Below are 26,002 nucleotides of genomic sequence, written 5' to 3'. Positions count from 1 at the left end.
ACATTTTGACAACAACACAGGAGGAAGGCAGTTATGACTTATTTTTGAAGAACTGAAGGTGTCACCATGTCACTCGGTTATTTAACTCATGACATTTAGACAACAACACAGGTTATTCAATAATTAATTATTTTTGAAGAACTGAAGGTGTCACCAGGTCACCATGTGTCACCAGGTCATTTAACTTCTTTTAAAAAATGAGACAACATGACATTTTGACAACATCACAGGAGGAAGGCAGTTATGAATTATTTTTGAAGAACTGAAGGTGTCACCATGTCACCAGGTCACCAGGTCATTTAACTTCTCTGAAAAAATGAGACAACATGACATTTTGACAACATTTACGAAAATTTGATGCAGCCCAAAAATAAAGTTAGTTTTAAAATTATTTTTATTTTTTTATTCCTATATAAATGACAGCAACAAACAACAACAACTATATCGTTTCTGATGAACAAGTTATTGATTCATTAGCTGAGGAATTAGTTGTGACAGAAACTAAAACCCTCAACGAAAGAATTGGTGAAAACAAGATTGATTTACATAACTACCTCAAACATGATGGAGGAAGAGGAAGGAAAACTGGTACAGCTTTATTAGTAAATAAAATTTCAAATTTAACGATTATAGATGTTGATATCAATAAATCATACAATGATGAACTTAAAGAAACAGTTAGAAAAGACATTTTATCAAAACTTTCGGATAAAGATGAGTTAGTATGGTTAAGTTGGGTACTGTGGCACTGCGTTCCTCCATACGCAATACTTGTGAATTTGACACTTTACAAAACCGTTAACGTAAATTTTACAACATGAACGCAAAAACTAATTTAACCTTAAATATTTACAAAGCCGCCAACCACTTCACTAACGAACTCACTAATGTAAAAAATAAACGTTCTCACTATCGTTCTCACTAACAACTTCACTAATGTTCTAATAAATTTTCCTCAATATCTTCATCATCAGTGTTAACCCTATTGTAGTCATACTTGAAGCCATAAACTTTCTCTAACTTCTTAACGTACAATTTACATAACTTACCTTCGTCATCGTATGGTTTAATGATATAACTATTTCTATCTTTATACACAGTCAATGAAAAGTCAACTGGTCTCGGATGTATTTGAAAGAACATGTTATGCTCAGGAAGGAAGAATAAATGTTTAAATGTATGTTTGTTATACTGTGGAATTCGAATGAGTTGCTTTTGTTCTGTCATTTATATAAAAATAAAATAAAAAATAAACTTAAAAATTAATGATATCACCACCCTCACACGTATGAAAACATAGCACAAAAATATATTTTTGGTGAAGTGGTGAAATCTCACCTCTTTTTTCACCTCTTTTTTCACCCGTTGAATTCATTGCTTTATAACTCTCTTCCTTGGTTTCTTTTTAGTTGCTTTCTTCACGTCTGTCTCCAACTTGACTGTCTTTCTTCTTCGTCCGTAATGATACCAGTTACTTCCACCAGTCAATGGGTCAAATGGTCTTTCGTAAGGGTTTCCATACATTCCATAGGGACCATACGGAAGAACTACTGGTGGAGAAGAAACATTTTCTTTAGTTCCATCGACTCTATTTAAATGCATTGTTTCACCTTTCATCTGGTCATTAAAGTCTTTTGCGTGTTTTGCAAACTCATCGTCCTTTCCTAAAGCATTTTCTGACTCAGTCGCAACCAAATTGGATGCTTTATTTATGAGTCCTATTTTATTTAATCTTAACTTCTTTGCAACCCAGCCTCCAATCTTTCCTTTATTTGCATCTAATGTCTTTGAAACCCTTCCTCCACTCATTTTATTTACTGCGTCATAAGCTCCAAGTGCTTTTGCTCCAAATGCTAATGCTTTTGTTCCCATTGCGCCTAAAGCTGCCCAAGCTACCATTTACACCATATTAAAATCATCTCTCTTCAATATTATCTCATAAAAGTTCTCGTTACTGGAGAAAGTCAATGAAACATAAACATTCTCATTCATAAACTTCTTTCTTATATCATCTATTCGCTTCAAAATGTCTGAACAATTGCTAACATCTTCTACAACAGTTATTTCATCATGAATGACCTTCAAGAACAAGCTCATTTAATATGCTATTAAAATCATTTCAATAATGAGTCCATCCTTTCCATCTTTAGGTAGCACAACATCTTTCATTGAAGAAGGTTCGACAAGTCTTATGTTAAACTTACTGACAAAGTTTGTTATACTATAATGCTTCGGTGGCGAATACATGTAGTTTGAAAGACATAATATAGATTCTTCAGCAAATTCACTTATACTGGATTTTATAACAATGTTCTCACGAGACCAAATACCACCAATTGACAATCTTGTAAGCAATCCTGCTGAACCTTCAACTGTAAACGTCGATGGTAACATTCCACGAAGGTCATCTATTGACATCGTTGAGTCACTGAATTTAAATATTTTCTTAAAGCAATCGTCATTATCTAACCATGCAATAGCTTTGAAGTTTTCATTCGAATATACATCTGCTTCATTAAATGTAAAACCTGACTTCTTTGCAGAGATGACTTTAAAATCTATTGAGTTTGTTTCAAAATTATATGCTATGCTAACTTCTGAAGGTAATGGGTGTCCTTCCGCAGTCAGTTGTTCTCTCACTACCGTTTGAAGCTTTGTGTTAAAAACTTTCATGTCATCTCCTGTGTCTAGGTTCACATACACAGCAACAGGAAAACTATCTTGCTTCTTTGTTTCATCATTATACCTCAAAACATTAAAGTTCTTCAATAATATTGTTCTTCCTGCTGGAATACTTCGAACCTGTCTTATTTCAATAGCTTTCTCACCTCCTACATACTCTACCCAGTGTCTTGGATATTCATAAGTATACTGACTTTCTTGAATTTTGGTAGGTTTCATCATAACATGTTCATAGTATATCTTTATACTCTTGTCAGTTAGACTCGGTGCTATGTTCTGAATATTTCTGACTTGCATTTTTAATGGAGATAAAATGAAGCATTTAATACATGACGTAGATGAAGACATGAATGAAACTACAGACAAACTTAACTCTTCTCTCATTCTTCCTTTCAGTAAGGACTATGAGTTCTGTTCAAATGGTGTGTATTTCTATTGTGGAAAGATGGGTTCAGGTAAGACATTTAACCTCATTCGTCATATACTCATAACAGAGCGTTTAGGAAACGACTCATATTATGACCAAATCATTATATCAGCAACTTCAGACTCTATGGACTCAACAGCGAAAACATTTATGTCAAAAGTTCAAGCCTCTGTCGTTAAAGTTCCAGACAGTGAACTCATTGAATTTCTTCAACGTTACATTCGACGTAAGAGGAAATATTATGCTATTGTAGAGTTCATACAGTCAGGAATGCAAAAGACTTCAGAAGAGATGGAAAGAATTATTGACAAACACCACTTACGTCAGTACTCAGGAGTTTACGATATGAAACGACTGACAAACTACATTCTATCAAAACTTTCAAAATACCCCTTCAAAAAGTATCCTTCAAACACTCTGCTCGTTTGTGACGACTTCGCTGGTAAAGGTTTAGTGTCAAAACCAGACTCACCATTAGCTAACATCATAACTAAAGTCAGACATTACCACTTAACTGTAGCAATACTTATGCAAACATGGAGGTTTTTAGCTTTAAACATAAAACGTCTCATAACTGACTTCGTTATCTTTCAAGGTTTCTCACGTTATGATATTGAACTCATTTGGAAACAGTCAGGTATAACATTACCTTTTGAAGAAATTTGGGAAGCATATAAGTCTCTCATCTCTCCTCGTTCATACCTTGAGATTCATATCATGACTAATACCATTAAAGTCAAAAATATTCCATGGGAACGACCAACATTGTTTTAAAGTTTAACCTTCAATTGACTGATGGTAAACAAATTCCATGCATCTCTGTCGCCATTTCTGTTAATATTTTTGCTGTCATTCATATCATCCACTTCCCCATCCGTTAGCTTTTGAGGATATGCGTTAGAATAGCTGTTCTTAAATGAAGGCTTTTCACCTTTGAGAGCATAAACTCTATAACTTTCTGCATACTTTATGTTTGAACCTCCTGAGCCATCATTGACATAAATTTTTATAGGCTTCCACCCTTTGTTCATGTTCCTGCTTCTTCCCTTAGCTCTTTTGTTCAGTAGTTCTACATCTTTATACACAGCTCCTGTCTCAGTGAATTCAACAATATTTTCATTCGTTAGCTTTACATTCAAACCCTTGTCGAGTATATTGTTCATTTCATACATATAAAAGGTTTTTATTCTATATGAAATGAGAAGCAAATCCATCTTAGCTGGTGCCGTTAATGTTCCAATTGAACCAACATCAAATGTTGACTCACGAACGACAAACAATATTGTCATAAAGAATTATAGTTCGGAGTGTTTGAAAGAAAAAGAACCAGAACTGAAATCCGTGAATTTAAACTCAGCTTCAAACGCTAACGCTACATCAGATGTTAAGTTAGAGTATCCACCACTGGACCAAATTCTTTCAAGAGAAGCCAACGACAACCCTTACACAAATGTTCAAACAAATCCTTCAGATAACGTAGACCATTACCTTCTTCAGTTATACCAAACAATTTTACTCAAAGACGATAAGAAGCTTTTGACAAATCTTATAAGTAAGAACCAAATAATTCTAACAAAGGAGGACCTTGAAAATGTTATATCACGAATAACAGGGAAACAATGTGTCATTGACTATCTCGACCCTGAAATCGAATGCTGTGGTCAAACGCCACCATTCATGAAAATAGGTAACATCCGCATCATTGAAATACCAGGAACTACAGGAGTTGAGTTTAAGTATAAATATTCGAACGAGTATACAAAACTTTCAACAGAATATAAACTTTGTTTGAAATATGTTTTAGTAAATTAAAGCAATTTGTAATATCTATCCAAAACTTCTTCAACAGTATCGAACTCATCTTCATAATGCAAACCTAATCTTATTGACTTGGTGCAGTTTTCACTAACACAATATAGCGCTTTGCGCTCGGCGCCTTTGACGCCTTTTTCTGTTCTCTTGACTGACATAACTAACTCATTTGTTTCATCAAACAGCAATAACCAAAGTTCATGACCTAATACATAACATTCATACTTTATATTTTTAGCTCTGAGTTCTCTTGTAAGCTGTTGCATTTAATATTTTCTAAAAAGTCAACTTCAACAGTCATTCGCACTGGTGCCTTCAGTTCTACAGGCTCGCCTTGAAAGTCAACAAGTCTGAATTGCATGTCTTTCAAATTATGAGGACTAATGCGAACCCATTTACCTAAATGAGTTGCTATGACAGGAACGTTTGGAATGAACATTGAATTGACTGCATAACAGAAAGACTTATATTCTACTGAACCTTTACTATTAACTCCTGAAATGCCTGTGACATTAGCTATTTTAGACTCAATGTATAAACAATTGCCATAACATACGTATGGAACAGATTTCATCTCAATCGTTTTGTCAATACTTTTCAAAGGAAATGTCATATGGTATGCACCCAGAAGCAATTGAACTCTATGACTCATTCGTGTTATCTTAAACTCCTTCGCATAACTGAACTTCAAAACTCCTGCAATAAGTTTAACATTCATTAAGTTTTCTTCGTTATCCTTGTTTATTGTAGTATTTATGAGAGCATTTAACACTCCAGCTAATGTTTCCATCTTATATTCTACATTATTGTGAAATCTTATTTCATGCTTCTTTCCATCTATTTCAATCTCCATGAAAGCTGTTTCATCTGTTATAACGAATGAAGCGATAGTATTGAAGTCAACCATTCTGAATGCAAGTGGCTCATTCTGTAGACCTAAGTTTGTTTGTAGCTTTACTGTCCCGTATTCGTTTGGGTCTGTACTTTGCAAATAGAACAACATTTTATTCTCATTAAAATATGAGTATAGCTGCATATGCGTATGAAGCTGACAGAGCTAAACGTTTATATTTTGGTCAATACTCTCTCACACTTACTGACAAATATATTGTTATTTCTGATGGAAATACTGAGAAATACATAACATGGAAGGACTATGAAAAGTTTGACCCTATTTTAACTCCATGTACAATGCCTTTCATTGTAAATGGAGAAGTTGTCATGAAGAACGACACAACAGTATATAAGTCTGTTCATGAAGCATTAGAATATATGTTGAATCATAACCCCGAAATATTTGACCCAAGCACTACGCCATGTACAATGCCCTTTATTAAGGACGGTGAAATCGTAAGAGTTCCGGATTCAACGGTTTACACAGCTGTTCAAAACAGTTTACAAAACATTTTAGCGAATATCTTTAATTCAGAAACTACAGAAATGAAATTACCATATATAACAGATGCTAAAGAAATTAAATCAAAAACAACAACATTATTTACGTCACTTAATGATTTAATGACTTATATCATTAATATTCCTGCACCAACTACAGCATTTGATCCAAACTCGACGGTTTGCAGTGTACCTTTCATAAAGGACAGTTCAGTAATTGTTTTAAGGGATTCGACAGTTAATGAATCATTAAAGGCTTCATTAATGAAAATCATTGATTTTAACTCATTCATGAATACATATAATTCATTCATTAATGTTTCATATGCTTCTAAAGAAGGTGAGCCAAAAACTATCGATAAAGCGGTGTATGAAATAAAAGCATCAACGACGAAATTGAATTCGTTAACTTTTGACGGTGATAGTTTCGTTAATGACATAACATCGGGGAAAACAATTTTAACGAAAGAATATTTAAAATCTCATGTTAGTGAGTTCGTTGAAATTGAAAAAGAAGGTGGAATTAAGTTCGATCCACTGAATTTCATTTTCAACTTAGCGAATGCGGGTGTTAGTTTCGCTGAATGGACAACTATACAGAGTGAAATAAATGCAATATGGACGTTTTTGGGGTCAAAAGCGGGAATGGGTGAGCTTGTAAATGCTGCAAGAACATTAGGTGAAACAGGAAATTTTGTAGATGGTTTTAAAAGACTTGTTTCAAATGTTTTAACAAACACAAAGAAATTATTTAGATATACCATACATAACGGACGGATTTTCGAACAGGTAGCAACAAACCCTCCGGTTATGGCTGCGTTGATGATGGTTAGAGATATAAAACCACGTAACGACGGGAACGAAGAACATGAACAACAGAGCCCAACGGGCTCAGAGCCACATAGTGGCGAGGATACTGGTCGGGTTATTCGAGACATTAAAAACGTGTATCCTGAAGTTATTGATTTATTTAGAGGAGTTAATGATTCAATTTCAAAACATTCTATAACCCTCGATGAAGAGAATAAATTAACAGATTATATATTCGTCATTATTGCAGAATTAATGAAGAGAATAAATGAAAAAGGAATTGGTGATATCATTAATGTCAGCAATGTATATGATGAAAAGAAATTTTGACTCATTATTTACAAAACCGAAAACAGAATATAGTCTTTATGACGTAATTACCGAATTAATGAAAAAGATTAATGATAATAAGAGTTCTGGCGGAAGAGTTGAATTAGAAGTGAATGATGTTAATGAGAAATTAGCCGAAAAAGCAGATAAAAACCACGTTCATTATATAACTTCAGACGAACAGATTATAACGGACTACCATGGATATTTAACACGAAGTGATGAAGTGAAGACGGAAGATGTTAATGAAAGAAGATATAAATACATTCGTGCTAAAGGTTATGACATAAGCTGTACTGTACAGTATGACACGGGTAAAGCACCAGAAGCATTTAGTTATAACGATGAAATTTATGCCTCTACTTTCTCTGTTAACGGTGTATTAGTTGAACCAAGATTTACTTTGAGAGTTAAGGCAAAAATAACGTTTGAAGATGCTATTAAAAGTAAAGCTGACAAAGTTGAACTCGAAGCAATGAACAAAGTTTTGAAATCTCATAAACACAACATCTCCGATATAAATGAACTTCAAGCTACATTAGACAGTAAAGCTGACAAGAACCATACAAACGAATCCTTCACTACTGTTAGAGCAGACGACATAATATTGAACTATACCCTTGGTTCAAGTGCACCATTAGAAAATCCAAGTACAAGCGTAAAAGATACACTAAACTCCTTAAATAGTAAATGTATGAACATTGAAGGTCATGTCAGAAACTTTGAAGCACATGAACTACCAGCAATGTTAGATAAGAAAGCAGATAAGAACCATACACATGATTTCTTCACAACTGTTGGTATAGAAAGTATTGAAGGAACGGTTGAAGAAACTGGTGGGGATGCATTATATTGTAAACCTCCTAACTTTCCACAAGGTTTAACATCGGATGACGACATAACGACGATGAGAAACATTAGATGTAAAGATGTTTATGTCATGAAGGATGAACATAATATTAAATTCACTGCTCAAGATTTATATGATAAGAAAGCTGACAAGAACCATACACATAAATCCTTCACTACTGTTAGAGCAGACGACATAATATTGAACTTTGACCTTGGTTCAAGTGCACCATTAGAAAATCCAAGTACAAGCGTAAAAGATACTCTTAACAATTTAGATAAGAGTTGCAGGAATACCGAAGATCATGCCAGAAACTTTGAAGCATATGAACTACCAGCAATGTTAGATAGGAAAGCCGACAAAACTTATGTGGATGCAGAACTAACAAAGAAATTTTCGAAACCAGATACAATGACATTTACAACAGAAATTATAAATGGTGAACCAGCAACTCCATTTGAATTTGTTAGAGGTCTTCAACCAATACTTTGAATTTTTCTTGGATAATTCTATTGAACTAACATTACATAAAAGTGGAACAAATGCAACATTTCATCCGGGAGATACATTCCAAATGGTATTTAATGACATAAGTTCTTTAGAATATGTTTATAGAGTTATGAGCATATATGATTTAATATATCCTATAGGAGCTGTTTATACGTCTATGAATCCAATAAATCCAAACACTTTATTTGGTGTAGATGGTATGAAATAGTTGACAGTTTTCCATTCTACACTAATACGCAGTCAATGAAGATGGGAGGTTCAAAGAAAATAGGTATTGAAAACCTTCCTTCACATATGCATAGGTTCAGTGGAAGAACATCTGTGGAAGGAAACCATTCACATTCAATAACAAAAAGAGGTTATACAAATCTTGCAGCGGGTTCGGATAGACAGGGAATGCATAGATATGATATTTCAACTGACCCAGTAGATTCAAGCACAGGTATTTTCTGTGGAACTGCAGGAAATCATACACATGTTGTAGCTGGTATTACAGACCCAGCAGGTAATGGAAAAGATTATATGCCTCCTTATATAACAATGCACGCTTGGATACGAGTTGGTTAAAATCTTTAACTTTACATAAATGAGCTTGAAAGAAGTATTCGAACAACATCCATGGAGGTCATTTAAGAAATTCAATGAAGCTGCAAAGAGTTGGGGATTTACTAACAGAGCTGAAGTGAAAAGGTTCTTTGACAAAAATGTTGTACATCAAACAAAAATAAACCCTTACGACTACTTTTTACCAATTTACTCCAACACTCCTGACGCATACCAATTTGACACTCTCATTCAAAGCAGAAAATGTGGTCATAAACCATTCCTCATCTTCATTAATGTTAACACTCGTAAAGCATATGCATATCCAATGAAAAATAAAGGAACTCGTGAAGTGTTAAGAGTTTTACAAAAGTTTGTAGCAGAACATAGCCCAAGTACTTTAACATCAGACCAAGACAGTGCATACCTCAGCAATGAAATCACAGATTTTCTCATTAAGCATAACATAACTCACTACACTACTGAAGACCATAACCATAACATACTCGGTATCATTAACCGCTTCATAAGAACGCTCAGAGATTTAAATCAAGAGCGAGACTTTACCGAAGAAACAATGAAACATTTCATCGAAGTTTACAATTCCTCAACACATTCTACAACAGGACATACACCAAATTCAATGACACAACAACAAGAAGAAAAGTATATACAAAAGAAACGAAGCCAAACACAAAATATCAGAAATTCAACACAATTTACCCTCATTCCTGGTACAAAAGTTCGTGTAGTTCTTGACGACAAACCGTTGACAAAGAAACGTTTAAGGTTAAGTAGAAACTATTATATCGTAGACTCTACACAAGGTAATGGATATCTTATAAAAGCTGCTGACGACTCCATAGCATTTTACCCTCGACATAAATTAGTTGAAAGTAGTAATGGCAAACTTGCTGAAACCATTGACGAAGCAAAGCGAGGAGTGGTTATTGAAATACTTGACTACAACATAAACGATGACACTTATAAAGTAAGATATGAAGGAGGCGTTGAAGATGTTATACCATCTAAGAACTTGAGAGAATCTAAACCAACTCATCTGGGACCATTAGAGCGGGAGTACTGGAAAGATAAAAACATGCCAGAAAGAATAAGAAAATTCTTCTAAACTTTTTCGTTGGATGTAAATCAGACATGAATATAATTTAGGTGAAGAGGTGAGATGTCACCTGTTTTTTCACCTCTTTTTTCACCTCTTGAATTTTCATGAATTTTCACAAAAGACCAAAAATAATGTTAGTTTTATTTTTATTTATTTTTTTATTTTGTATGTAAAGATATGATTTCAACAATCGGCACAACAACAATTCAAGCCGCGAACGGCGGGACTCTGTCCACAACAACAGCACCAAACTCGTTAGTCATGAATCCTACGTCAATGTTAGTAGAGATGAAAAACTTCATTCCTTCTTCATATACTTTTGAAACAAAAATCCAGAAGATAAAGCAAGAACTTTTAACAAGTAATTTAGACTGTAGTGCGAAAGATGAAGAAAATGAAGAATATCTTTATGAAATGCAGGACATTATTGACCATTTACCCAAATTGCCTGAAATCCAACAACAAAAACTCACTATTCCTGAATTCGACGAAAATTGAAGTGAAACCAACTGACTCAGTAGAAATAAAGAAGTTCATACGTAAAGTAAATTATGAATTCCTTGGTTTTCATTGCAACCATAAGGTTATGGACAAAGATTGCGACATGGTATATAAAAACATTTCTGACATATATAAATCTGAGGAGTTTAAGACCTACGATAACTTTGTTTCATTAGTTGCTGAATGTGTTTGGGAAATAAGAGATAAAGATAGAAGAGGTAAGGTATGGAATGAACAGATAAGACCGCTATGTTTGAGATGAGAAAAACCATTGACGCCTTAGTTGTTTTAGCAGGTAAGGTTTCAGAATATAACGCAAAGTGAACCCACAATGTTCTAAATGTAAAGCAGCAATGAGGAAATATAACTACTCAGTCAAAGAGATAGAAAGAATGAGAAACGACTATGCAGACTTAAAGAAAGAAGCAGAAAGCCAGCAGAAGATAAAATGAACATGTTAGAATTTCTGAACAAAAACTATCCAACAGCAGAAGATTTCCTTCTATCTGACGTCAAGAAGAAGTATAAAGAAACCTTCGGTATTGTTAAAACTTTTGACATACTGACAGAAGAAATAGAAGCTACGAAATTGTTTAGGATTTCAAATATACATCGTACAATTCATGTAAAACGCTTATAAAATAACTAGGGTGAGAAAACAGGTGAAAAAACAGGTGACATCTCACCTCTTCACCTAAATTATATTTTTGGTGAATTCAATAAAAATAAATGGTTCATTTACTCACAATATTTTTTTACAAAACGACCCCAAACTTTTAACTTCTTTTCTGCAGCTTCAAATGCTATCTTAGCGAGTTCATATTCTCTAAATTCTCTCTTTAAATCTTCTTGTTCCCATTGGTCTAGTTCGTATGGAGAATCTCTATAACCATAACATATCTCACGTTCATGTTCTAATTGTTTTTACACATTTTTCCAACTTCTTCTTCGAACAAAAGGTTTAGCATTCTCCACTGTATCTTCGAGTTCTTCTTCATCTAACTTCTCATGAACTTTCTTGTCTATGGAGTCCATAATATCTTTGACATAAAATGCATACTTTACAGAGCACCATTCAGCAACAAATGAACGAGGTCAGCATGTATGTAAATACCTTTGAATTCATTCATAAGCCCTTAGTAAGCTCATAAAATGCTTGTTTGAGGTCGAGCCACTTTTGGCTCCACCGTATTCGTTCATCCAAAACTCAAGAATTTCCTGCATTTTAGTACTATTGAGAAATCTGTTTAAATGGTTTAACCTTCCGCTTCTCTTGCCATCTTTGTTGCATTAATGTAACCATCCTTGTCTCTACGTTAAGACTCAATACCGTTTAAGTGCCTTTTGTGAATGTTTCACCATTAGATTTGTTCGTGAATGTTTTTGCTTCGACTGACATTATTGTCTTTACATACAAAATAAAAAATAAATAAAAATAAAATTAGCGTTATTTTCTTTCATATAGGAAATTCCATGAAAATTCAAGAGGTGAGAAAAACAGGTGAAAAAACAGGTGAGATGTCACCTCTTCACCTAAATATATTTTAGGTCAAAGCTTCCACGAGAGAAAAAGATTCCTCATTCGCTAAGGATTCCAAAAATGAAAAATCATTGATTTCGGCTGAGAAAAAACAGCAAAACCCTTCTTCCACGGGAACAAAGAAATAAAGAAGAAATAAAGTAAATTTTATTTATTCCCGTGGAAGATAGAGCACTTTTATGACACTTTTTTATTCACGACAAACAAGACAAATAAAGAAAATAAGAAAATACGGCGCTGTCGCGGTTCGAACCACAGACCCTGACCCCTCCATAACACCACTTAGACCACTGTGCTACGTAGCCTGTCGACATAAGATTTTATAAATTGCATATTTGACGTAAATTTATTTCCATCTAGCTTCCCACCGCATAAGATATTCATACGTGTTTGAAGTAGATGAGATAGATAAAGCTATAAAATTATTTGACGAAGTTGCTGAAAAATACATGTAAAAGCGTTTATTTTTGGTCTTTTGTGAAAGTCAGGAAATAACGCTAATTTTATTTTATTTATTTTTTTATCCTGTATGTAAAGACAGATATGTCAACATTAGAGAACACAACAACTGCCATCGTTCATGAAGCCATAAATGAAGAATACGAGTACATACAATATAACAAACAGTTACGTCTCATTCGTTCAGTCAAAGATGACATGTACCAAATGCAAAGTATAATGAATGCTCTTCGTTCTACAAAGCAAGCATATCATTGGTTTGAAAACCAACAGACAAAAGAACTTTTAGAAGAATTTCCTCATATGATTGCTTCCCTCGGAAAACCGAGGGAAGAGATTCCGTACGAAAATCGCAAGAATTTGGCTCCTGGTTTGAAAGGTTATTATGTTCATAGACTTTTAGTAAATGCTGTAGCAATGTGGGCTTCACTCGTTATGCTTGTTATATTTTCATGATGTTAGATGAACTATATAAAGCAGAACGTGGAGAGATGGAAAAGAAACTTCAAGCAAAAGATGAAGTCATTGAATCCAAAGACAAAAGCATACAGAAAAGAATACACGTTCAGTACAAAAGGAAAGGAAAAGAGTTATAAGTATATGATTTACGCTGAAGAGATGGAAAATGAAGAAGACAGAGATATGGTTATGTTGCATTTAGTCAGAAGAAACAACAAAAAGCTTTTATGACCTTGCTAAGATTTACAAATCTGACAGAAACTGGTTCTATCGTGAAAACTTACCGATTTCAATGACACCGAATGAGCAAATAAAGGAAATTGTCAAAAATACTCTTCCTCAAACACACTAATGACATATGAAAGGTTGTACAATACTTACATTCAAAGAAGACTTACCATTACTGAAGGAAAAAATAACAGAATATTCGATAACTTCAAGGAGGAAGAATGAAGTCACGACAACATTAACGAAGAAGTCACGACACATTAACGAAGAGAGAATGAGGTGAAAAAACAGGTGAAATCTCACCTCTTCACCAAAAATATATTTTGGTTAAATAGCTTCAGGGTCAATTTCTTCAACCATTTCACTTCCTTCGTCAATGTCAATAGAAGCTTCTTCAACCTTTGGTAAGAACTTTTGTATAACATCTTTGTTCGTTATTGTTTTCAGAGATGAAGGATAATATTTCACATTTGTTTCACCCTTCTTATATTCTTTCTGTTCGGAAAGATTTAAAGCAATACTGAAGAAGTCAACGTTAGAGTTCTTTATGACAGTAAAGTGTGTATCTTTGACATTCACGAAGAAACCCTTTTGTTTCAAAACTACTGCTAACTCTTGTGAAGTATAACGTTTGCGGTCAATGACAATAGCTAATGGTCTGACATACTGACCAAACTTAGATTCTTTCACAAACTTCTTGTTAAAGATAATATTAACATTTGAAGCATTATTGAACTCATTCTTGATGGCAGTAGCGAGAGCATTGTATGAAAAGAACTTGCAATCTTGCATGTGTTTCATTAAAATAAAATATTAATTATTTTGAAAAATAACTTAAAAAAAATCTAATCTAATTTTTTCAAAAAATATTTTTTTTATTTCCTACTAAAGATGTATCGGAAGTTGTCTAAGTTAGAACACTCGGAAATAAAACAACTTCTTACAGAAGCTAACATAGATGTTGCAAAGCATTACACAAACAAAAAAGCACTCGCTGACTCATTAATGACTATAATGGTGCAATAAGTTATGATAGAATTCATGAGTTCATAAAGCCGCAACGCGGCGAGGACGAAGTCCATGCAAGAGCATTTCCTTTAAATGACGTTGCTATTGACTTATATCATAGACGTTCAGTACCTCATGAAGTAAGAAGAGAATGTTTGACATAACAAATGCAAACGTTGGTGAAACAAGAAGAGCTGTACCACATGAAGTAAGAAGAGAATGTTTGACATAACAAATGCAAACGTTGGTGAAACAAGAAGAAGAGACGACACACTGAAACAACAGAGAAGAGAGATGTTTAAAAGTGCTATAGAACAAGTTCGCAAAGCTAACGATGTCATTCGTTCCATTGACGACAAACCAAAAGAAGGTGAGAGATGGTTAAAGAAAGATGAAGAGAATAGGAAGAGAAATGTGAAGTCAGGCAATAGACTCATTGACTTTAACATCGAAGCTTTAGATGAACCAAACAGAGACTACTTACACAAACATTTCGGTAAGGTTTTCATGAGACTCTTAGAGAAAATTAAAATAAACTCCAACAGAGATGGATGGTATGTTATAAACTTGGTGGAAAGTATGAATGTTCTACGTTAAACCTCAATAATATTGGAACATTACTACATCAGCTCTTGAAGGAGAACTTTATATCAGAGATAGAAGCAAATGCTGCAGGTATTGTTGAAATGCACTATGACTTCTTCTTGACAAACATAAAGAATCTTACCGAAATAAAGATGTATGATTTAACAGAATATGAAGGCTTAACGATGTCAGATGTAAAGAAAGGCAAACCAAAAAAGAGACCATATAGAGATGAAAGCACACTGACAAATGACCAGAAAGCCATTTTGGAAGCTCTTAAGCAAACAGGAAACCCAGCACTTATAGAAAGCTTTTGGAAAGATAATGGTGAAAAGAAGTTTTATAAGAAGAGAAGCGGTCAGTTCTGGAAGTATCTTTGCACATTACCTATAAATCTTGAACGCTACCAAATCTTCAATGAACTGAACAAAAGAACTGCAACACTTATGACAGAGGACAATTGTTTCGTTTATGCTTGCATTCAGGCTGGAGTAAATGAAGAAACTATTGACCACATGAGAGAAGTCATTCGTGTTAGAGACTTTCCTCAAAGTAAAGTACAAGAAATTTCTGACGCAACAGGTATAGCATTTAATGTTACCATTGGTTATTTCAATGACTCAAGACATAATGAAATAAAGAGATATATACCAAAAGAATGCGAAACTGTTAGAACTATTGACTTACTTCTTGTTGAAGACCACTCATGCTAAATGAAAGATTCCAATGACAACATACTTCATTCGAAACTATAAAGAAATCTTGAAGGAGTGTGGTGGAATGAACATTGAGAAACAGATGAAAATTTATACAAAGAGAGAAGAAAAATATGTAGTTCGTTATGATAGAACAACACCGCTATGGGATGTTATGAAAACATTGTGGGAGTGCAAATATTTCGAACCTATTTCTTATGGAGAACTTTTCACATATACGACTGACTTATATAAACAGAACCTTGCACCATTTAAAGATTTGACATATGCTCCAAAGTATTGTGTACAACTGAAGAAGAAAGCAGAGTCAAAAGAAGTAAATAAAGCTAAATGTAAATTCATACCTGAGCACGTTTTCTTTGCTGACTTTGAGTGTAGTACGGATGGCTTTCATAAAGCTTTTAACATCTGTTATGACAGTGAAGATGGTTCAGTTAGTGAAAGCATTTGGGGTCAAAACTGTGCAACAGAATTTTTGGAAAGACTTCCTGACAAGAGTTTAATATATTTCACAACCTCAGTTATGACATAAACTTCATCTTAAGACACATGACAGAAGTGAAAGGAACTCCCATCATTAAAGGTTCACGAACAATGCAAATAACTGGTTTATATAAAGGACGGGCAATTATTATAAAAGACTCTTACAGTGTTATAAATAAGAAGCTTAAACTATTTCCTGCTATGTTTAACTTACAAACAGGACCGAAAGAAGTATTTCCATATAACTACTACAGCAGTGTTTTGTTAGCAAATGACAACAGAACTGGTGTCATTTCTGAAGCATGTAAGTTTATCCATGATGCAGATACATTTATGAAGAACATAGATTCCATCAAAGGTTGCAGAATAGATGAAAACCACTTCGACTTAGAAAAATATAGCACGTTTTACTGCAAACAAGATGTAAGAATTTTAAGAGAAGGTTTTGTAAAGTTCCGCAATGACTTATTGAAAGAGTTTGATTTAAACGTTTATGACTACGTTAGTATTTGTTCTATTGCTAACAAATTGTTTGAGAACAGAGTATACTTCCCGAATGGAAATCTTTATGACCTCTCAAATAAACCAAGAGAATTTATTTCGAGATGCATTCAAGGTGGAAGATGTATGTTGTCAGATAACATGAAACAAAAGAGCAAAAAGAACTCATTGCTGACTTCGACACTGTTTCATTATATCCTTCAGCTATAGCAAGACTTTATACTTTAGAAGGAATTCCAAAAGTATTGAAGGATGAGATGCTAAGCACAGAGTATCTCATGAGACATTTATTCGATGATGACCAAAAGGAACCCATTGGTGAAAAGTTTATGTCTGGCTTCTTTGTTCTCATTAAGATAACAGAGATTGGTATACCCAGACACTTTCATTTAATAGTTTGCGACCCTGAACTAAATCCAGAACTTAACGTTCCAAGAAGTTCAAACACTTGCTGTCTCATGCATGTTGACCATATAACATTACAAGACCTCATAAAATATCAAGGTGTCAAATGTGAAGTGTTGCAAGGATACTATTACGATGGAAACAGAGATATGAGAATAAGAGATGAAGTAAAGAAGTTGTTTGAGTTAAGGTTAAAGTATAAGAAAGAAGGAAATCCTTTGCAAGAAATTATAAAACTCATTCTGAACAGCATTTATGGCAAAACTATTCTATCTCCTATTGAGTCAAAAATAACCATAGTAAATGACAAAGATGCTATAAGATATGCTATAAGAAATTACAACCATATAGTGAAGTTCGAAGGTTTGGATGGTTCAGATAAAACTATTTTCAAGCTAACGAAAAGCATTTGCAGACACTTTAACTTCTGTCCACTTGGTGTTAATATTCTGTCTATGTCAAAACGTATTATGAATGAAGTATTCTGTACTGCAGAGGACATGGGACTTCAAATCTTTTACCAGGATACCGACAGTATGCACTTATATAATGAAGACATCCCAAAGCTTGCAGCAGAGTTTAAGAAGAGATATGGTCGCGAACTTATAGGAAAGAACCTTGGTCAATTTCATAGCGACTTTGCAGAAATAACACCTGGAAAACAAAGTTTAGCTTATAAAAGTATTTTCTGTGGAAAGAAGACCTACATAGACTTACTCACTAACGATTTAAATGAAGTTGCATTTCACTGCAGAATGAAAGGCGTGAAGCAAGATGTTATTGCTTTAACCGCTAATGAAATGTTTCCTGAAGCTATACAATGCTATTACAATGAAGATAAGAACATTCACATACCTGTTGGAACATATGACAAAGACTCTGAGTTCAGTTTAATGAAACTTTACAAAGCACTTTATGATGGTCAAGAGATTGCATTCGACTTATGTAAGTCATGTCAACCTTGCTTTGCTGAAAAGTTCAACTTTTCAATAACGACTAAAACAAGCTTTATTCGTAAGTTGAAGTTCTGAGGTCATGGGCTTCGCCCTTGCCGCTAGCGCTTATTTTTGTCAGCAATGAGGTCATTCGTGATAAAAATAAAGCTAGCGTAGATTTTACAATACTGCGATGGTAGAGTTTAAGAGTTGTGCTTCAATGTAGAGACAGTCCTTATGGTCTGGAGGCAAGAACACTGGACATTTATGGTCATGAGTGGAGAACATGTCTATCCAAAACTCACGATTGAAGCCAGTTAATTTATAGTATTTTAGGGTTAGGAAGTGGTGAAGTTCTTGTATGACCAATGAACTCATTTTCAACTCCTTTACTTAAGTTTGAATATAATATGCTTGCTTTCTATCCCAAATGCCAGGTGTTACAATCTTTGAAAATTCATTTTTCCTCGGAAGCATTGCATCATAATTGAAAACATTCTTAAAATCATCACTTGGTTCGGAGATTTGAAACCTTATACGTAATGGATTTTTTTCTCTTTAGCGACTTCATTGAATGGTGAGAATACAATGAATTGACAGTCATGAGTTCCATCTTCATTTTCATTAAATTCATAATGAAAGTCTATAAGTTGTGGCTGACTACCTTCTTCTTTCAGTTGTGCAAGAAACTCACGTAAAGGCTGTAAAGTTTGTACTTCAATGTTGAACTTTTTCTCGAACATCTCATTAAATGAAATCATACATTGCAACAATGTTGTATCGTCTTTAAAGTATTTGTATATGTGAATGTTTTGGGCGCTTAAAGACTGTTCGTCATTTTCTATCTCGACTTGAAGTATAAAGTCAACCTTTCTGAAAGCACGTGTTATATACATAGATGTTATGCCAATGTACTTCTCTTCATTTATGTTCACAATCCAGTCTGTTGGAAACTTAAACGTTACTCTGTTCCCCTTTATTTTGACGTCAGGGTTTTCACTACTGAACGCAACAGTTAAAGGTATTTGTCTATACATTTATTCGGATAAAAATAAACCATTTACTCTTTCTTTGCTTCAGCTTCTTTAGCTTTTGCTTCAGCTTCTTCTCTAGCTTTCTTTGCCAGCAAACGTGGGTTCTTTGTCTTCCAGCAGCTAATGCAGCTAGTTGTTTTTCACTAAGTTTTCTCTTTGGTCTCTCTGGCTTTTGTTCTTGTTTTTGTTCCTTCAGTTCGGATAAAATTTGCTCGCGAATTTCTTTCTTCAATGCTTCAACATCTATGACACCTTGGGTCTTGTCCGTAGGGCTTGTCTGAGTCATTTGACTGCAGATAAAAAACTAAATTAAAACTTTAACCGATGTAAAATGAGCTTGTCAAAATCAGAACGAGAGTCTATTATATTAAATGACGCAGAGGAATACAACATCCTTTCTATTATGTAAGTCAGAGTAAAGATGGTAAAATATATGTAAGAAAAAGAAAGGTTCCATTAGCGAATGCAGAGAGCGACAACATTAAGGTGCATGGCAAGGGTGAAGTCCACGAAGCCCATATAAAACCTTCTGTTCAAACTGAAAAGTCAATAGAACAAGAAGAAAAGAAGCCAGATGTTCTTTCAATAACGAACCAAGAGCTTATTGCAAAGTTCGTGAATTTCATTGAAAAGCAAACCGAGTCAAAGAACCCTGACCCGCCAGTGAAAGAAGTTGAGACAAAAGAGAATGTACAGTTCATTGAAAATGTCAAGAAACAACTTCCACCACGAATGCCAAGAAGAAGAGTGAGAATAATGAAGTAAATAGATATTTTTATCTGAAGTAAATACATGCAGAACGAACAGCTAAACGAATTTACTCCAGCAGAGCATATTCATCAGATTCGCTCATATTTCGATATCATAGACAATGCAGTTCAAATTGGTGACACTAATAGAAAATATTCTGACGCAAAGATTCCATCACAACCTGGAACTGCTAAAGATAACACATGGGTAACATTCAATCTCTCACCTCCTGGTGAAAATATGTTGGACCTTTACAATACATTCATTACGTATAAAATGGAAGGTCAATTTATTGTAGATAAAGAAATTGGTTCAGGTTCCAATAAAACAAACCCACCAGGATTTTGGATTGGTTTCGATGACGCTTTCTATGCAGTTGCTGGATATCAAATCCTTGCAAATGGTCGTATCGTATATTCTCAAGACAACGCAAGAGAAGAAGCATATATAACTTCAAACTCACAAACTACCGAACAAATAAAGAAAGTAGATGTTTTCTCAAAGACTCGACATGAAGATGTATGGAGTCATTCGGGAACATGCAGAACAGGACAAATTGTTAGTGGTCCAATTACAGCAGGAAAATCATTTGATTTTAAGCTTCGTTTAAGAATTCCTGTTAGAAGATTCCTTCCATTAGAAGCTATTCGATTTATTCCAGCTTTTGCAGGAAACATTCAGCTTAAAGTAAAGTTCAGTAGCGACGCCTTACAATGCACATCTATATCTGTAAATGATATCATTGCTTTCAATCCAACTCTTAAAGTTGCATTTGCTTCAGATTCAAATCCACCGACAAATAAATTTGTTCCATGGAATGAACCATTCACTATGATAACGAAGGCAGTAGAAGCTAGTGGAACAGTTACTATTACAACTGTAACCCAGCAACTATTTCGAACAAAGATGGATTTTAATGAATGTTTCATTCATCCAAAGTCATTCTCTTTAGACCCTAACATTTATACAGAACTTGTAGAACATTATACAAACGAGGCTTTATGTTTTCCTGTTAAAGTTATGGATTGGATTCCTATGGACGGTTCATTCTCAAAGAATACAGATAGTTCAAGTGCAACATTTACAGCAGCTTATACGCCTATTAATGTTAAAAGTATTTGGGCACTATTTAGAAAGAAAGACAACTATTATGTTAATTTTGAGAACCCTAAGTTTAAATATCTTCAGCTTTCCATGGGAGCTTATGGAAATATGCCTGCAGAACCTGAAAAATCATATGGACCTGTATTTTATGAAATGGTTGCGAACGCTTGCAATACAAACAATGATATGATAGGATTTAATGAAGATGTTATGAGGTCATTGGTGGATGATGGTAGTGTGGAACATAAATGGGATAGCTATGACAACACACATTTCTTATGTGGTTTTCCAACAGAAGTGGACTTTTGCTTCCAGCAAGGTCAAACATCTACTGCTCCAATAACATACAAATTGTCTGTTAAAGGACCTATTGAACTAGCAACTGAAAATGTACCAAAGCCACTTATTGGATTTATGAGGGATTGTTGCTTTGCCATTCAGGTGCGTGCTAATGGAATCCCAATAATAAGATTAGATGACTATAACTTAGCTACGGACGACAGTGAGGAATAAAGGATGAACGTTTATTTTTAAAGCTTATAAATGAGTTCTTCATCAAGCTCTCGTGAACCTTCACCATCTATGAAACAAACTTTACCAAACGATTATGGAGCACCTATTGAATATTTCTTACGAGCTGCACAATGGCAAAGAGCAGTCTCACCAAGGTTAGGTGTTCCACCAGCTCCTGTCAAAAATAGCATTTGGTCAAGTCCTTATATAAAATATGGTCTCCCACTAGGTTTGCTAGCTACAGCAGGAGCAGTTATGATGTTGAAAAGAAATAAAGCAAATGTTGTAAATAATACTGAAGTAGCTGAAGTTAAACAAACTCCGACACCATCACAAACAACACCTTCAATGACTCCTGAACCTATGAAAGTACAAACTCCTGTTCAAAAGTCAACTCCTAAACCGACTCCAACATTTAAACCAGAACCTACTCCTCAAATAAATCGTAAAACTCCTGCGTTTCCTTACTGAAAAAATAACGTTATTTTTATTTAATATTAAAATTTTTATTTGATTGAAATGACGACTAAAGTCACTGAAGCAATGAAACAAAAGTTTTTGGTAGAATACATTAAATCAGGAGCGGTTCCAGAAGGTTTTTACGTTCATACTATGAAGGATGGTAGAGTTCAGTTTAGAAAGATAAAGCAACCATTAGATAGAGAAGGTATATTAAGGAAGATTAAACTTCATGAGGACAACATTGCTGAACTTAAGAAGAAGTTAGAAGAGTTGGAGAAAGGAAGAGAGTTATAAAGCAATGAATTCAACGGGTGAAAAAAGAGGTGAAAAAAGAGGTGAGATTCACCACTTCACCTAAATTTATTTTTGTGCTATGTTTTCATACGTGTGAGGGTGGTGATATCATTAATTTTTAAGTTTATTTTATTTTTATTTTTATATAAATGACAGAACAAAAGCAACTCATTCGAAATTCCACAGTATAACAAACATACATTTAAACATTTATTCTTCCTTCCTGAGCATAACATGTTCTTTCAAATACATCCGAGACCAGTTGACTTTTCATTGACTGTGTATAAAGATAGAAATAGTTATATCATTAAACCATACGATGACGAAGGTAAGTTATGTAAATTGTACGTTAAGAAGTTAGAGAAAGTTTATGGCTTCAAGTATGACTACAATAGGGTTAACACTGATGATGAAGATATTGAGGAAAATTTATGAGAACATTAGTGAAGTTGTTAGTGAGAACGATAGTGAGAACGTTTATTTTTTACATTAGTGAGTTCGTTAGTGAAGTGGTTGGCGGCTTTGTAAATATTTAAGGTTAAATTAGTTTTTGCGTTCATGTTGTAAAATTTACGTTAACGGTTTTGTAAAGTGTCAAATTCACAAGTATTGCGTATGGAGGAACGCAGTGCCACAGTACCCAACTTAACCATACTAACTAGATGTTATCGTTAAAACCGCTTCAGGAGGTCTTCACATTTATTGCAACACTAATTTCTTCTATGCAGTTTCGAACAGAATGATTAAATGTTATTCCTGCAATGATTATGATATTGACATAATGACTTCTATTGATGATTCAAAGCGTTCATTAGTAGTTATGGCTGATTCAAGAGTTCGCAAGAATGCATCAGAACCAATCAATACATACTCATTCATTCGTGGAAGTTATGATTCAACATTAACCAGAACAGTAAACGATATATTAAATGATTTGAATATTAAGGTAAGAGTTGAACAGAAGAGCGAAGAAATAAAGAGTATAATGAATGAAAACAAAGATGTAAACATTGACGATAAACTTGCCCAGAGCATAGTTGATGGCATCTGTGATTTTGAAGTACATAATGATGGTGGAAACATGAATTTAGAAAAAGAAGTTACATTATTCACACTGTTTCAAGCAATTAATTCGTTACCTAATCATTTAATTAATGAAGCATACGATAACGTTTATAATTTCTGCAGCTTAACAGAAAATGCAAAAAGTAATTTTGAAAAAGCACGTAGTAGATATGCACATTTAATGACTTCTCCATTTGTTTTGGTGAAGATTCTAAAACTTTATCAAAAGGAATATTATGATGAATATGTTTTACCTTTATTACGTAAGCCAAAAATAACATTTGATATCAAACTTGATGACTCGTTTTTGATAACAGATATTAGACGCAAGGCTGAAAATCATCAGTATAAAACAGTTCTGAAGTAATTGAGGATTTATCACGTGTAATCCGTTTTGTAGATTGTGGAAATAAATACTTCATTCAGAAAGATTACAACATACACGACAAAATGAATCAAATATCATTCGTTCTTCAATCAAACATGAAAGAGTCACTCAAAATGATTAAATTATTTAAAGAAGAAGGTAAAACCATAACAGCATGGGATGTACTACTAAATCAATTGTCTTCATTAACCGTTAAGGGTGTTTGCTTTAAATCTGATTCCCCCGATGTTTTCTCAACGTTTCAGGGTTATAAATACAACATTCTTGAAAAGCCTGATTACTCAAAAATTGAGATGTTTATGAATTTCATTAAAGAAGCCATTTGTGATAATAACGATGAAGTGTATAAATACCTTCTCGGCTGGATTGCATCAATGATTCAACATCCTGGAATCAAGAATGAAACAGCAATTATTTTGAAAGGACTTCAGGGAACAGGTAAAAACAGATTTACAGACATTATTTCTGAACTTCTCGCAGGTTATTCATGTAAAAACATTACTGAAATAAGTGAGCTAACGGGTAATTTCAACTCAGTAGTTGAAAATAAAATGTTTCTTGTACTTAATGAACTCAAGAATGTAGGTGAAGACAGACTCGCAAACTTCAACGCTTTGAAATCAATTATAACGGATAATGAGATTAGAATTAATGAAAAGAATCAACCCAGAAGAACTGCTCAGAATGTTGCAAACTTCATTTTCGTAACTAATAACGTTTACCCTGTCAAAATTGAAGTTGGAGACAGAAGATACGTAGTTTTAAGAGTTAATGGTAAATTCAAGGGTCAATTTGATTACTTCAAGAATTTAATGGATTCATGCACAAAGGAATTTTATGATAACCTTTTAACATATTTTATGCAATATGACCTTTCATCATTTAATGTACGAATCATTCCGATGACTGAAGCCAAACAAGATTTAATCGAGTTATCAACAAATCCTTTAGATGTATGGATAAATACACATTATGATGAATTGTGTGCAGGTATGACGTGTAAAAATGCTCTATTCTGCAAACCATCAGACATGAAAGACAAGAATTTCCAAATGAGCATTAAGGATAAATGTGATAGGAAACAGGTAAGAATAGATGGTAAACAAACATGGTGTTATGTTTTGAAAGAAGAAATGAAAGGATTATATAAACAGGTTGAACCAAACGATAATGAGGATTCATTTACTGACGATGAAATACCTGTAAATGATGCTTTATAAAGTATGATTGGAATTTATTTTTGCCTTCCTCCTGTGTTGTCAAAATGTCATGAGTTAAATTACCTGGTGACATGGTGACACCTTCAGTTCTTCAAAAATAAGTCATAACTGCCTTCCTCCTGTGATGTTGTCAAAATGTCATGTTGTCTCATTTTTTAAAAGAAGTTAAATGACCTGGTGACACATGGTGACCTGGTGACACCTTCAGTTCTTCAAAAATAATTCATAACTGCCTTCCTCCTGTGTTGTCAAAATGTCATGAGTTAAATTACCTGGTGACATGGTGACACCTTCAGTTCTTCAAAAATAAGTCATAACTGCCTTCCTCCTGTGATGTTGTCAAAATGTCATGTTGTCTCATTTTTTAAAAGAAGTTAAATGACCTGGTGACACATGGTGACCTGGTGACACCTTCAGTTCTTCAAAATAATTCATAACTGCCTTCCTCCTGTGTTGTCAAAATGTCATGAGTTAAATTACCTGGTGACATGGTGACACCTTCAGTTCTTCAAAAATAAGTCATAACTGCCTTCCTCCTGTGATGTTGTCAAAATGTCATGTTGTCTCATTTTTTAAAAGAAGTTAAATGACCTGGTGACACATGGTGACCTGGTGACACCTTCAGTTCTTCAAAAATAATTCATAACTGCCTTCCTCCTGTGTTGTCAAAATGTCATGAGTTAAATTACCTGGTGACATGGTGACACCTTCAGTTCTTCAAAAATAAGTCATAACTGCCTTCCTCCTGTGATGTTGTCAAAATGTCATGTTGTCTCATTTTTTAAAAGAAGTTAAATGACCTGGTGACACATGGTGACCTGGTGACACCTTCAGTTCTTTCAAAAATAATTCATAACTGCCTTCCTCCTG

General features: G+C 34.1%; 10 protein-coding genes and 8 pseudogenes across 18 annotated transcripts, besides 5 other annotated features; 12 read left to right on the top strand and 6 right to left on the bottom strand.

Annotated features, from left to right (window-relative positions):
* Window positions 1–725: part of a mobile genetic element that runs on past the window's edge.
* Window positions 718–23,119: a mobile genetic element.
* Window positions 726–1,371: a terminal%2Cinverted (terminal inverted repeat of Maverick-1C transposon ID:TVAGG3_0215750).
* On the bottom strand, window positions 1,372–1,899 carry TVAGG3_0215920 (protein of unknown function, DUF4107 family; the record flags this gene model as incomplete). The annotated part of the gene is made up of 1 exon (XM_051226811.1): window positions 1,372–1,899. One exon carries the CDS (start codon window positions 1,897–1,899, stop codon window positions 1,372–1,374), a length of 528 nt encoding a protein of 175 aa, XP_051111797.1.
* Window positions 3,880–4,281, bottom strand: TVAGG3_0215910 (uncharacterized protein; the record flags this gene model as incomplete). The annotated part of the gene is made up of 1 exon (XM_051226810.1): window positions 3,880–4,281. One exon carries the CDS (start codon window positions 4,279–4,281, stop codon window positions 3,880–3,882), a length of 402 nt encoding a protein of 133 aa, XP_051111796.1.
* TVAGG3_0215900 (uncharacterized protein) lies at window positions 5,237–5,924 on the bottom strand (the record flags this gene model as incomplete). Its single annotated transcript, XM_051226809.1, has 1 exon — window positions 5,237–5,924. A coding segment is annotated over one exon (688 nt), but the record flags the coding sequence as incomplete, so codon positions are not given.
* TVAGG3_0215890 (organellar and viral DNA polymerase type B) lies at window positions 5,942–6,857 on the top strand (the record flags this gene model as incomplete). The annotated part of the gene is made up of 1 exon (XM_051226808.1): window positions 5,942–6,857. A coding segment is annotated over one exon (916 nt), but the record flags the coding sequence as incomplete, so codon positions are not given.
* TVAGG3_0215880 (integrase core domain containing protein family) lies at window positions 10,003–10,488 on the top strand (the record flags this gene model as incomplete). The annotated part of the gene is made up of 1 exon (XM_051226807.1): window positions 10,003–10,488. One exon carries the CDS (start codon window positions 10,003–10,005, stop codon window positions 10,486–10,488), a length of 486 nt encoding a protein of 161 aa, XP_051111793.1.
* Window positions 10,660–11,303, top strand: TVAGG3_0215870 (annotated as a pseudogene). Its single transcript has one exon. A coding segment is annotated over exon 1 (644 nt).
* On the top strand, window positions 11,376–11,623 carry TVAGG3_0215860 (annotated as a pseudogene). Its single transcript has one exon. A coding segment is annotated over exon 1 (248 nt).
* On the bottom strand, window positions 11,722–12,207 carry TVAGG3_0215850 (annotated as a pseudogene). The gene has a single exon. A coding segment is annotated over exon 1 (486 nt).
* Window positions 13,438–13,894, top strand: TVAGG3_0215840 (annotated as a pseudogene). Its single transcript has one exon. A coding segment is annotated over exon 1 (457 nt).
* Window positions 13,997–14,470, bottom strand: TVAGG3_0215830 (uncharacterized protein; the record flags this gene model as incomplete). The annotated part of the gene is made up of 1 exon (XM_051226806.1): window positions 13,997–14,470. The coding sequence occupies one exon, from the start codon at window positions 14,468–14,470 to the stop codon at window positions 13,997–13,999; it is 474 nt and encodes a 157-aa protein (XP_051111792.1).
* On the top strand, window positions 15,709–16,765 carry TVAGG3_0215820 (annotated as a pseudogene). The gene has a single exon. A coding segment is annotated over exon 1 (1,057 nt).
* Window positions 16,795–17,650, top strand: TVAGG3_0215810 (annotated as a pseudogene). Its single transcript has one exon. A coding segment is annotated over exon 1 (856 nt).
* TVAGG3_0215800 (organellar and viral DNA polymerase type B) lies at window positions 17,838–18,398 on the top strand (the record flags this gene model as incomplete). Its single annotated transcript, XM_051226805.1, has 1 exon — window positions 17,838–18,398. The coding sequence occupies one exon, from the start codon at window positions 17,838–17,840 to the stop codon at window positions 18,396–18,398; it is 561 nt and encodes a 186-aa protein (XP_051111791.1).
* TVAGG3_0215790 (uncharacterized protein) lies at window positions 19,363–19,526 on the bottom strand (the record flags this gene model as incomplete). The annotated part of the gene is made up of 1 exon (XM_051226804.1): window positions 19,363–19,526. A coding segment is annotated over one exon (164 nt), but the record flags the coding sequence as incomplete, so codon positions are not given.
* On the top strand, window positions 19,695–20,101 carry TVAGG3_0215780 (annotated as a pseudogene). Its single transcript has one exon. A coding segment is annotated over exon 1 (407 nt).
* TVAGG3_0215770 (uncharacterized protein) lies at window positions 20,129–21,703 on the top strand (the record flags this gene model as incomplete). The annotated part of the gene is made up of 1 exon (XM_051226803.1): window positions 20,129–21,703. One exon carries the CDS (start codon window positions 20,129–20,131, stop codon window positions 21,701–21,703), a length of 1,575 nt encoding a protein of 524 aa, XP_051111789.1.
* Window positions 21,734–22,174, top strand: TVAGG3_0215760 (repellent protein 1 family; the record flags this gene model as incomplete). The annotated part of the gene is made up of 1 exon (XM_051226802.1): window positions 21,734–22,174. The coding sequence occupies one exon, from the start codon at window positions 21,734–21,736 to the stop codon at window positions 22,172–22,174; it is 441 nt and encodes a 146-aa protein (XP_051111788.1).
* Window positions 22,447–23,119: a terminal%2Cinverted (terminal inverted repeat of Maverick-1C transposon ID:TVAGG3_0215750).
* A 756-nt stretch (window positions 23,120–23,875) lies between these two features.
* Window positions 23,876–26,002: part of a mobile genetic element that runs on past the window's edge.
* On the top strand, window positions 24,504–25,132 carry TVAGG3_0215740 (annotated as a pseudogene). Its single transcript has one exon. A coding segment is annotated over exon 1 (629 nt).

The sequence above is a fragment of the Trichomonas vaginalis genome, chromosome IV, assembly GCF_026262505.1.
Source record: "Trichomonas vaginalis G3 chromosome IV, whole genome shotgun sequence".
Classification (NCBI taxonomy): Eukaryota; Parabasalia; order Trichomonadida; family Trichomonadidae; genus Trichomonas; species Trichomonas vaginalis.
Note: the sequence above shows the minus strand (reverse complement) of the source record. Positions and strands in the feature narration are given on the sequence as shown.